This window comes from Genypterus blacodes, unplaced genomic scaffold (genome assembly GCF_046128005.1).
Source record: "Genypterus blacodes isolate CSIRO-AG114 ecotype Tasmania unplaced genomic scaffold, CSIRO-AGI_Gbla_v1 ptg000637l_1, whole genome shotgun sequence".
NCBI classification, from domain to species: domain Eukaryota; kingdom Metazoa; phylum Chordata; class Actinopteri; order Ophidiiformes; family Ophidiidae; genus Genypterus; species Genypterus blacodes.
Window position 1 is genome coordinate 25,001 of NW_027467348.1, and position 12,406 is coordinate 37,406.

General features: G+C 51.3%; 1 protein-coding gene and 1 pseudogene across 1 annotated transcript; both read left to right on the forward strand.

The window, feature by feature from the left end:
* Positions 1 to 3,794: 3,794 nt before the first annotated feature.
* Positions 3,795 to 8,184, forward strand: LOC142990654 (uncharacterized; annotated as a pseudogene).
* Positions 8,185 to 8,382: 198 nt separating this feature from the next.
* On the forward strand, positions 8,383 to 11,282 carry LOC142990652 (leucine-rich repeat-containing protein 34-like). Its single transcript, XM_076140499.1, has 10 exons — positions 8,383 to 8,517; positions 8,847 to 8,959; positions 9,039 to 9,103; positions 9,415 to 9,495; positions 9,709 to 9,837; positions 10,026 to 10,121; positions 10,232 to 10,386; positions 10,468 to 10,623; positions 10,721 to 10,850; positions 11,038 to 11,282. Exons 1-10 carry the CDS (start codon positions 8,384 to 8,386, stop codon positions 11,212 to 11,214), a joined length of 1,236 nt encoding a protein of 411 aa, XP_075996614.1. The 5' UTR covers position 8,383; the 3' UTR covers positions 11,215 to 11,282.
* Positions 11,283 to 12,406: the final 1,124 nt, after the last annotated feature.

The following is a 12,406-nucleotide window of genomic DNA, read 5'->3' on the forward strand; positions in this document are numbered from 1 at the left end:
GGCGCTCTTTAATCCTTGCCTTCTCTTCAGAGGACAAACTAAGTCTCTAAGCAAACTGCAGACTCTCTGCTGTCACTCATGAATCAATGCAGAGCAAAGCCTTCATCTCTTCATCACTCATCCTCACATCAACACACAGCTCACAGCTTCACTCTTCAGTTTAAAGGCTTCACTTCAGGGATTCTGTCACACCATCTTTAACCCTTAAACTGACACGCTGCTTCCATCAGCTTCAGCCTCAGCTTCAGCCTCAGCCTCAGCTTCAGCTTCAGCCTCAGCTTCAGCCTCAGCCTCAGCTTCAGCTTCAGCCTCAGCCTCAGCTTGAGTTACTCAGCTGCTTATTGCGCCGCGTAGTTTGACTGGATCTAAGTGTGAAAGATGACGTAAAGACTTTGAACCATGAAAGTGAGAGTGAAGAGCAAAGCTGAGGTTGAGGGTTTGACTCCTTAATGAAGCTCGAGCCTCAGCGTGATGAAGAGGAAGTTACCGGGAAGGAAGCGGCTTCATGTTGACACACCGGGTACTGGTCGGACCTGATCCTGCTCGCCACCAGACTCCCCGCAGGCCCGGGTTCGGCTCCGGATCAGCCGGTCTCACCGCGCTGCGCTCCGGCACCGCGTCACGGCAACTTTACGCACCGCAACGACGGAGCGACAATTACGCGCCTCTGCTGCGGCACCGGCAGAAAACTTTACAACCACACACACACACACACACACACACACACACACACACACACACACACACACACACACACACACACACACACACGGGGGGGGGTCCAGTGAAGCTAAGCGTTCCTACCTGCAGGTGTGTGTGAGGAGAGAGCAGCAGCGAGTCTAAGGCAGCGGACCGTCTGAGAGCCTCAACACTGAACCAGCAGCTTGAGAACCTCATGATCGTCTCATTGACCATACCCGCACTTCCGGCGACTTATTTCAAAATAAACCTCAGACATCGCCGCAGCCTGTTCAGGGTTCCTGAGGTTCTTGAACTCAATGATATTAGAGGTACAAGAGTGAATATGAGGGAGCAGCAGCCAGCAGGGAGGACTTCCGGTGCTGTTCCTACATAGCAAATAAGAAGAAGAAAGACATATTACACTTCTACTCTATATGTCATCATGTGCACACACACACACACACACACACACACACACACGCAGGCGTTGTGGTTGTGATGATTTAGAGCTAATAGATCTTTATCTATTGTGATGATTCTGTGATGAGTTGAAACGTTGGAGTTAATTTTAAGTTTAGAGTTGTAATTAAAGATTTAAACCTGTGAGTGGCTTTAATGTTTGTTTCCATGGCTCCGAGTTTGTCCAGCAGTAGATGTGCAGTCGCGTTTTATTTTATGCGGCAACTCTTTTAACTTCCGGGTAGTGTCGTCACTTTGTAACTTGACTGGGCTGAAGCAGCTTCCTCTAATAAACAACACAGTAAACACACACGCGCACACACACACACACACACACACACACACACACACACACACACACACACACAGCTCCCTCTGTGCTTTCTCTGTCTTCTAACTTGATGGCTGCAATCAGGCAAAGCACATAATCAATGTGTCAGAACAGCTGTGTTTATGTGGGAGAGAGAGGGAGAGGAGAGAGAGAGGGTGGGAGAGGGAGGGAGAGAGAGAGAGAGGGGGGGGGGGAAGAGAGAGAGAGAGAGAGAGAGAGAGAGAGAGGGAGAGAGAGAGAGAGAGAGAGAGAGGCAGAGTGTGTGTGTGTGTGTTTGCATACGTTATCATCATGTAACCTTTTGTCTCTGCAGTGTTCTGGCTCTGTCTTGTCCTCAGTGTATCCAGAGGCCCACTTCACTCTGGGGCAGCCTTCTAATGTTTCTCACAATAGCACAAATGTTCGAATGTTGAAAAGCTGCTGGTATTGACATTACACAAGTAAAATCTTGTTAAATTAAACGCTACACCTACACAAACCCAGAGGAAGTGTGCACATGAGTGAGTCACGTGAGGAAAGGGTTAAGTATCCAGAAGAACAACACAACTTCTTCAAATGTTTACTTCACCTTCAATAAATGAACTTATTTCCAAAACAATCTCATGAACTTGATGAGCGTCCTAAGGTGAAGTTCAGTCAATGAGCCCATATCAAAGATGCACACACCTGAAGAGAATCACACACACCTCCACTACAAATTAAACGCTACACCTGTCTCTAGTATTTCAAAATTTCTTACAACTTTGTCAATATTGAACCTACAAGATCTTTCCTTCTAGTGTCTGCGTTGTAAACAAACTACGCGGTAACACTCCCATCTAGTGGTACAATGGAGACATAGCCAAAACATGTGGGCTTTCACCAGGAACGTATGGTTTTAGTAAAACTACACTTTATTCCACAGAATCGATACCGCCCACCTACAGTTTACAACGGACATTTCATATAGATTGCAATTTATATGTAATGAGATGATTAGACGATTAAAGAAACTTGTAAAGACGGATCTTAGTTTGATACACTGAGCGGCTGCAGGAAGAGTGGGATTGCAGCAGGAAGAGTGGGATTGCAGCAGGAAGAGTGGGATTGATACGCAGGCTTCACAATTTTCAATAACGATGCGAGTTAGAGGAGAAACGCTTTTGGAAACGTCGTCACTCACACGTGCATGGTACTTTTTAATTCCGTTTTATTCTTTGACGTCAGTTTTCCAGGAGAGATGTGAATCATCTTGACTGAACAAAACATCTTTGGTGCACCGCAACATCTCGCGAGATCTCCAACGGTCTCTTGGTAATGGCTGCAGAACACGGATATTAGAAGGTAGTTTTCTGCTTTTATTTAATACCCACTGGATTCAAACTGTGCTTTAGTTTTAATGTTTTCTTACATTTTATTTCACGTTTGCTCGTCTCGTCGCTGAAATAAGCCTTTACCACGCTTTGTGCTAACTTACGTCGATATCACCGGTAAAAAAAAAAACCGTCAAACCTTCGAAATAAGAGCACAATGTTTTCCGCGCTTTTCTCACTATGGGCGAATTCAAAAATAGTTAGCTTGAGTTTCACAGAGCTGCTGCTCGAATGAAACGCTGGGGCGCCATAATTACTTGCGAAGTGGTTTGTTTGTTTGCTCAAATATCCAGCAAGGCGCCCGTAACGCCAAACCACCTCCAGGAGATGTTTTAATCCGTCCTCGGCGCCGCTGTTAGCATTAGCACAAGCTAGAGGCCTGGTCAGGAAGCGGGCGGGAGCTTTTATTTTACAAAACCGCCAGCTGTCAGAGCCGCTGGCGCACAGATTGCATATAGATCCATAGATACTTTAAGTGATGGGTTCTTAAATGTTTCACTATGAAAATCAGATGAAGCGCTTTGGGTTTCGTCTCATTCGGTTCTGATCCGCGCTGCTGGCGTCAGCAGGCTGAGCGCCAACTTGTGCAGCTCACAGGAACATTAGAGACGTCACAGGACAGGGATTTGTTTTGGTTGTAGTTTTGTCAGAACGTATTCATCTAAACATTCTGCCCATTCTGTTCCTTTAATCTCATCATTCTGACCTTTTGTTCTCTTTTAGTATCTTTGAGTTGAGACTTTGGATCGTCACGTGTGGAGGTGAGTAACATAAACACACTGGTGTGTGTGTGTGTGTGTGTGTGTGTGTGTGTGTGTGTGTGATGCTCAGGGCAGAGGAACATGGCCGTACCTGTTAGATCACAGTCAGTATGGCGAGGTTGTCTCCTCCTGAGTGAAGCAGAGAGACAGAGAGACTAAATCCTTTCTTGGCACTGAACCTTCCCACTGTTTCCTGTTTGACCCTGCAGCTCCGCCATGACTCACACCAGCAGCCATGGAAAGCTTCTGCTGCAGCGCCTGCACGAGCAGCGAGAGATGGACTTCCTGTGCGATATAACCATAGTAGTGAGAGACGTGGAGTTCCGAGCCCACCGCAACATTCTGGCTGCTTTCAGCAAGTACTTCTCCTCCCAGGCCGACAGGGGTCAAGAGGTCACGACCCTGGACCCTGACAAAGTCAGCCGATACGCTCTGGAGAAGCTGCTGGAGTTTGTTTACACAGGACAGATGAACGTCAGCAGGTAAGAGCTTTGATCTTTAATAACAACATGGATGAAAGCGTGGTGACGTGCTGTGAACTTTCTGCTCCTGCTCTCAGCACCAGACAGGGCGCGGTGCGGCGGGCGGCCGTGTTCCTGGGCATGTCTGAGGCCACACAGTACCTGGAGGACAACCACGGCTCGGACCCCGGCGGAGCGTCCCAGTCAGAGGGGGAGAAGGAGGCCGACCCGGCTCCGCCCAGCCCCGCCTCCGCCGGCAGCCCCAACTCACCGCTCGCCCTGTCCATCGTCTCCACAGGGGGGGAGGGGCACGAGGGCAGGAAGGAGGGCAGAGAGCCGGAAGCGGAGGCGGGCGCCGCAGACGCAGAAGATGAAGACTACACTCCAAAAGCTCCTCGTAGCGTCGGGAGGGGCCAGGGCAGGAAGAGAGGCAGGCCCAAACGCTTCAGCGGCGGCGAGCAGGCGGCGCCCAGCAGCTCGTCTGAAGGCACGCCCCGAGGCAGGGGGAGGGGCCGAGGGAGAGGCAGGGGGAGGGGGCGGGGATCCGGAAGAACTGAGAGCAAACACGACGACGTTTCTCCAGACGATTCCGACGCTAGCGGGAAGGATTTTGGGGACATGTCAGCTGACTGGAGCCCCTCACAGGAAGAGGAGGCGCCCGTGAAGAAGGCCAGACTGAGCGGAGGAGAGGGAAGGAGAGGGAGGGGGAGGGGGAGAGGGAGAGGAAGGGGGCGTGGCAGCAGGAAGAGGGAGGTGGAGGAAGAAGAGGAGAGTGAGGCAGGGGAGGAGGAGGAGGAAGATGGAGAGGAGATGTTGGGGGAGATGAAGCAGGAGCTGGATGAGGAGTCGCTGTTCTGCACCGAGTGCAACAAACTGTTCAAAGACGTGAGCAGCCTGAGGAGACACGAGAAGATCCACAAAGGAGTGAAGCCCTTCAGCTGCATCTTCTGCTCCAAGACCTTCAGACAGGCCACACAGCTGAAGACTCACCTGCGCATACACACAGGTGAGGGGGGGGGGGGAGGGGGCGGGGCCTGTTCAGCCTGAGGTCATCATCAAGGCTAACAAGCTCTTTCAGGTCAAGTCAGTCTGTATCCATCCATTTAGGCCACGCCCATATCTGCCATTGTGAATGTCCTGAGTCCGTTGTCATGTAAACCTGCTGAGTGGGCGTGGCTTCTTCTCCACACAGCCATGCTGATGTCCAGAATGTTCCGCTCCTCTCTCTCAGGTGAGAAGCCCTTTACCTGCACAGACTGTGACAAGTGTTTTGCTCAGAAGTGCCAGCTGGTGGCTCACCGCAGGATGCACCACGGCGAGGAGAAGCCCTACACCTGCGAGCGCTGCGGCTTCAAGTTTGCTACCTCCTCCAACTACAAGATCCACGTCAGGTAGGCCTCTGAGTTGACTTCCTGCCTGCTACAGATCTTCCTGAGGATCCGCTGCGGTCTGAGTCCAGCTGTGTGGTTTCCCTCCAGGCTGCACAGCGGTGAGAAGCCGTACGTCTGCGACGTCTGCGGCCAGGCGTTCGCTCAGTCCAGCACGCTGACCTATCACAAGAGACGGCACACCGGGGGAGAAGCCGTACCAGTGTGACCTCTGTGGCATGTCCTTCTCCGTCTCCTCCTCGCTCATCGCTCACGCACGCAAACACACCGGTGAGAACCAGGCGCCAAACCTGCAGGTGAAGAGACGGAGCAGGAAGTAACCAGCTGCTGCACCTGTGTGTGTGTGTGTGTGTGTGTGTTCCAGGTGAGACTCCCTACAAATGCTCCCAGTCCAGCTGTGACGCCTGCTTCGCCACTTCCTCTGAGCTGAAGAAGCACATGAGGCGACTCCACCCAGGTGAGCTCAACGCCATCATTCATCAGGGCGCACACACACACACACACACACCAGCACATGGGTAAAGAGCTCTCTGTGTGTGTGTGTGTGTGTGTGTGTGTGTAGAGGGGAACTCTGGTGTGCAGTGTCTGCTGTGTGGAAACAGATTTGCCAGTGTGAAGAACATGATCAAGCACCAGGAGAAGGCTCACGCTGACGAAGTGAGGACAACACAAGGAGAGAGCCAGAGCAGGTACACGTGTGTGTGTGTGTCTCTGTGTGTGTGTGTGTGTGTGTCTCTGTGTGTGTGTGTCTCTGTGTGTGTCTCTGTGTGTGTGTGTGTGTGTGTCTCTGTGTGTGTGTGTGTCTCTGTGTGTCTCTGTGTGTGTGTCTCTGTGTGTGTCTGTGTCTGTCTCTGTGTGTGTGCGTGTGCGTGTGTGTTCTGACCTGTACACTGTGTGTGTGTGTGTGTGTGTGTGTGTCTGTGTCTGTCTCTGTGTGTGTGCGTGTGCGTGTGTGTTCTGACCTGTACACTGTGTGTGTGTGTGTGTGTGTGTGTGTGTGTGTGTGTGTGTGTGTGTGTGTGTGTGTGTGTGTGTGTGTGTGTGTGTGTGTGTGTTCTGACCTGTACACTGTGTGTGTGTGTGTGTGTGCAGTGGTCCTCCTGGCCTCCAGTCATCCCGTGGCGTTCGTTCAGAGCAAACTCACGCCTGAAGGTAAAGGTTTGTCCACGGTCCCAGAGGCGGAGCCAGAACACCCCGATCCTGCCACGCCCACCGCTAAAGCTGCCATCCACGACTTCAAGACGGAGCCCGCTCACGCCGCCATCACCGGCCCCGAACAGGTGACCTTTGAACCCGACCAGGAGCAGACCATCAACTCGGACACCCTGCACGCTCTGGTGGAGCAGCTGAGGCCGGCGCCCTCCCCCACCCCCGGCCTGGAGCAGATCGTCATCATCAGGACCGTCGACAACGCCCCCCAGCAGTGAGACCCGAGCCCCGCCCGGGCCAAAGGTCACTCTGGTTCCAGTGTTGGTGTGTATGAAGCCACGGCGCTCTGAGCCGACAGCGGCGGATCGTCTCTCTGATGTCTTGTTGGTTTCCTGATGTGGATCTTTGGCTCCGTTTCCACGCCGCACAGAGCCAGGGTGCCGTCTGCATTGTGGTGGGATCTCAGCAGAGGGGGTGGGGGCCTGGCTGGATGAGGTCCGATCACAATGCATCCTGGGAGCCACGTGTCATCAGATCCACTCAGGCTCTGGTTTGTACAGCTGAGGCGTTTCCATGAACGTTAAACTGAGACGAGAGTGATTCAGGCACTAAAGTGACGCCATGGAAACGCCTCAGCACACACACACACACACACACACACACACACACACACACACACACAGGCTGCTCTCATTCCAAACTAACCAATCGGATCGTGGGAAGCGGCGCTCTCCACTCATCAGCACCTTGACCAACATAAGAGGCCTGGACCAGAGGCCTGGACCGGAGGCCCGTTTGGAGTGCTGGGGTGCTGCTGTGGGGTCAGAGGTCATCCTGGCCCGTGTTCCCCCTCACTAATCCCACCTAACGTTTGAGTGAAGAAGGAGGCGGCCCAGCTGTGTCAGCGTGAGGAGCTGCTCTGCTCCTCTTCTTCTCTCAGCAGGAGTCTGAGTGTGAAACATGTGAACCACAGAAACACGCGTGTACTGAGCTCATCATGGCACTCAGCATCTCATAGAATACCTGCTTTCATCAGCAGAGCTGCAGTCATAAATCTGGAACCTTCTCAGTGAAGATGGTTCAGTTTGTTTTGATGTAGTTATATTTTAGAAAGAACAGCAGACAGACCTTTGGGAGGGACTTCCTCTGGGTCAGGACAGTAGGCACCGCCCCTTCTGATGCTCCTGTGATCCTGGGTCCGGTCTTTATTTCAGGGAAGTCCCCTTAATCATCAGCTTAGTGTGGCTTTGGTTTCTATCTGGAGCTAAATGGATCAGAACCCTGAGGAGGTCGGCTCAGGCTGGACCGGTTAGTCAACATGTCTGTGTTTACATACGACACACACACACACACACACACACACACACACACGTATGATCGGCTCACGCAAACGCAGCTTTTCTTTCTTTTGTTTTTTTCTTTAGCTGTAATAGCAAATCAGTTCTTCCAAGTGTGAGGTGTTGGTTCTGTTGGGTTCTGTTGGGTTCTGTTCTGTTTGCTCCGCCTCTCCTCTTCATCTGTATTTTAGAGAAGCATCGCCTGTACAGAAATAATGTGAAGTTTATCACTTTATACAAATATTACCAGAAAATAAAACCAGTCAAGGAAAAAAAATGGAACTTGTGAGTTTTTCTGTGTATTAAAAAGAATCTGACATGAAGAGTGTGAAGGTCAAAGGTCAAACTTCTCCCTGCTTCTATGAATGTAGTTAGAACTCTAAGTCCCTTGAGTGTCCTTTCACTTCCAGCGGGTTTGTCCTTCGCGGGACGCCGTCCTGGTTGCTCGTATGTGGCACGTAGCCATGGTAACACAGTCACCCAGTCAGCTCGCTATGGCTCCCAAAACTTTTTCAGAAGTTTATATCGCTGTCTGCGCACAACACGAGATGAGTCCAAACCCGGCGGTGTTAGAGGCTCTGCGGCGGAGCGCGGAGCCGTGAGTGCGACAGGAAGCTCCGCCATGTTGGATTCATGTACAAACATTAGCGTCAAGTTTGGACGGGAGCTAATGCTAATGGTGCATTCAGGTGTAGTCGGACATTATGTGGAAAGAAGGATAACTGTCTGCGTGTTGATTTGTCAACTGCTTAACATAGAAGACGCATGTTTATGTGGTGAACAGTTCAGCTTAGGGTGAAATAAAGGCACAAGTTAATGCTCATGAATCAACAAGAGTTTATGATTAGGCTCTCGGGCTGCACGCGAACGCAGCATAAATGATCGATTGATTACTTAATTCATTATATTCCGATGTGTGTGTGGTAGGAATTTCACCTTAAAGCTGACGGGAAACAACCGGCTGAGACGCATTCAAAGACTCAATGACCGGGATGTTCTCGCTCTGGCACAAAGCCTGAGAAGCAGAGATCAGCTGACCGGTGAGCGACGACGTCATCAACCAAGACAACAACTGCTGTGATCGCATCCTCACCCGCTCTCTGTGCTCTGGGTCCACAGGACTCCATCTGGGCTACAACCTCATCACAGATAAGGGGGTCCGGCACCTCGCTGCCCTGATGAAGGTAAACGGCACCAAACCGCGCCACCTGCTGGTCACGGGTTCATCCGATACGAAGACAGTTTGATATAAAGAGATTTGCATTTACTCATTTGTCAAAGCACACATCTCAATTCCGATGTAAACAGTTAATCCAGGGTGGACCTGTAACCATAACCCAGACTGTCCACTGGGGGGCACTGTAGCATCGGGCAAATAGAAGGAAGAGCAGATAGTAACTGTCCAAAGTGCTCCAGCCGGGAAAACCCGAAACCCAAAGAAAGAGAACCATCAGAACCATCAGAACCATCAGAACCATCAGCCTCTATGTTTCAGGAATCAGCACTGAGCTCTCTGAACCTCATGTACAACCAGATCCAGGCCGACGGAGCTCAAGTCCTTGCAGAGAGCCTGCAGGTTCATCACACACACACACACACAATAAGGCTTTATGATGGTAATTTTACAGAATATGTCAGAAGTCAAATCTCTCTCTCTCTCTCTCTCTCTCTCTCTCTCTCTCTCTCTCTCTCTCTCTCTCTCTCTCTCTCTCTCTCTCTCTCTCTCTCTCTCTCTCTCTCTCTCTCTCTCTCTCTCTCTCTCTCTCTCTCTTCTCTCTCTCTCTCTCAGTGTAACAGCTCCTTGCTCGCCCTCAGTCTGTCGGGTAATAAACTAGGTAACACTGGAGCAATGCACATTGCCAGTGCGCTGCAGGTGAACAACACTCTGCAGGAGGTGCAACTGGCCGACTGTGACCTCGTACGTACACACACACACGTACACACACACACACACACACACACACACACACACACCTTCAGAAGTTAACAAGCAGTAAAATTCCCTTAAGTATCCAAAGAACTAAGGTTGAAAGTCAATTGGCATTCAAATTAGCAGCTGTGTGTGTGTGTGTGTCTGTGTGTGTGTGTGTCTGTGTGTGTCTGCAGGGCACTCAGAGTGTGATCGCCTTCACCATTGCTTTAAAAAGCAACACATGTCTTCACTGTGTTGACATCAGCAGGCCTCTGCTGTTCAGCCACCAGGTACACCCACACACACACACACACACACACACACACACACACACACACACACACACACACCACACACACACACACACACACAGAGTCTCTGTCATCACTGTCTCTCTCAGGAGGAGTGGGCGGAGCATTGTGGTCTCATGTTGCAGGTGAACTGCAGTCTGGTTGAGCTCCATTTGGGGAAAATGGGGCTGAGTGACTCGGGGCTGCAGAGGCTCACTGCAGGTCTGCAGCTCAACCACAGCCTGAGATACCTGGACCTGAGCTGGTACCACCCACCCACCCACCCACACACACACATGCACACACACGCACACCTGCTCACTGTGTGACCTTGTTTTCCATGCAGTAACCTCCTGAGCTGTGACGCTGCTCAGCTCGTGGCCGAGCTGCTGCAGCAGAACGCCACCCTGCACATCCTGGATCTGTCCTCCAACCACATCCAGGATGAAGGAGCAGAGAACCTGAGCCAAGCGCTGACAAGACCGGGCTGCAGCCTGACAGAGTGAGGCCCAGAGAGAGAGAGAGAGAGAGAGAGAATCTCATATAATATCTGTTTTTATCAGGAGTAATATATATGTGTGTGTGTGTGTGTGTGTCAGGCTGTCTGTCTGCAGGAACAGCATAGGGACAGACGGTCTGCTGTCTTTGGCTCAGGCTGTCAAAGTCAACAGCACTCTGACCCACATGTACATCTGGGGAAACCAGCTGGAAGAAGAGCCTGTGGGCCTGGTAACACACACACACACACACACACACACACACACACACACACACACACACACACACACACACACACACACACACACACACACACACACACACACACACACACACACACACACACACACACACACACACACACACACACACACACACACACACACAGTCTCTCGTGTGCTCACCTGCGCCCCCTCAGGTCTTCAGAGAGCTCATATCCAGCGGCCGCCTCCCTCCAGAGCAGACGGACGTCAGCGCCTACGAGGTGGACGGCCAAGTTCTTCTGGCTGAAGTCTTCCAACGCTTAAGACGCGTTACTACTAGAGACAATGGCCCCGCCTCCAACCTCACAGCAGACACGCCCACAAAGCCTTGAACCAGCCGGAGCAGCTTCAGTTTACCTGATCGAACAAACTGATCAATCATTCTGCTGAGGCACAGACATGACACCTGGAGGAGCACAAAGCATCAACTTGGCCTTTTTTGCATCTTAATGCATTCTGTTGTCATGGCGATGATGAAATAAACTTGTTGAGCTCTAAACTTTGACCTCTCAGGTTTGTTTAAGCAAACAGAACCATGAACATACATGGAACATGATGAACGCACAAACACACATCTACACTTATGAAGTATAAACTCATCAGTCAGTCAGGATGTGATTATATTAATTAAAGCAAAGTGGCAGAGATATTACAAAATAAAACGATTGCTGGAGAATCTCTCTCTCCTGTAGTAAGGTCCAGGTGAGTTTACAAGAAGAAGAAGAAGAAGAAGAACAGAGATGTAAGGGGGTGTGAGCCTCATTACATCATCACACAGCACACTGAGTGAATCCAGGAGAGACGCTGAGCTTTTATTGTGGGAGGGCAGAACTTCTATCTTTGTGCTGTGGAAGAAGAAACAACAACATGGATCCATCAGGGTCCATCAGAGACCTGCAGAGCTGAAGAGGAGAAGAACATCTACACACACACAGAGGCCAGAGGTGAAGGAGATGAGGGAGATGAAGATGATGAAGATCAGGACACTATGTAGCTTTAGCTCTGTCTCACACTGAGGTTGTGACGCTGTGGTCTGGAGGTTTTGTAGTTGGTACCAAACTTAAGTCTCACAGTCTCCTCCCTCACTCCTCAGGCCGTCTGCCCTCTGGGTCCTGATTGGTCTTTAATGATGTCATGTGGTCAGCGGTGGGAGGATCCCACTCCAGCAGGACGCTCCTCTTCCTCATGCAGTGTTCCAGCTGCTGTCCAGCCTTTGCTCCAAAGGTCCAGCGCTGCGCCGCCAGTCGAGCCAGTGCAGGCAGAGCGGGAAGAGCGCGGAGCAGCGCAGGGAGCCAGGGACAAGGGGCGGAGGTCAAAGGTCGCAGGCTCAGATCCACGTCCTCCAGCGCCGTCAGGCCTCCTGCACCAAACAGAGCGGCCCAGCCGTCGTCACCAACCGAGCCGTTATAGGACAAATCCAAGAGCCGCAGGGACGACAGAGAGCCACGCCCACACACCGCCGCTGGGAGGAGGAGAAGAAGAAGAAGAAGAAGACCTCAATACTACAGTGTCCACTTGTTTACA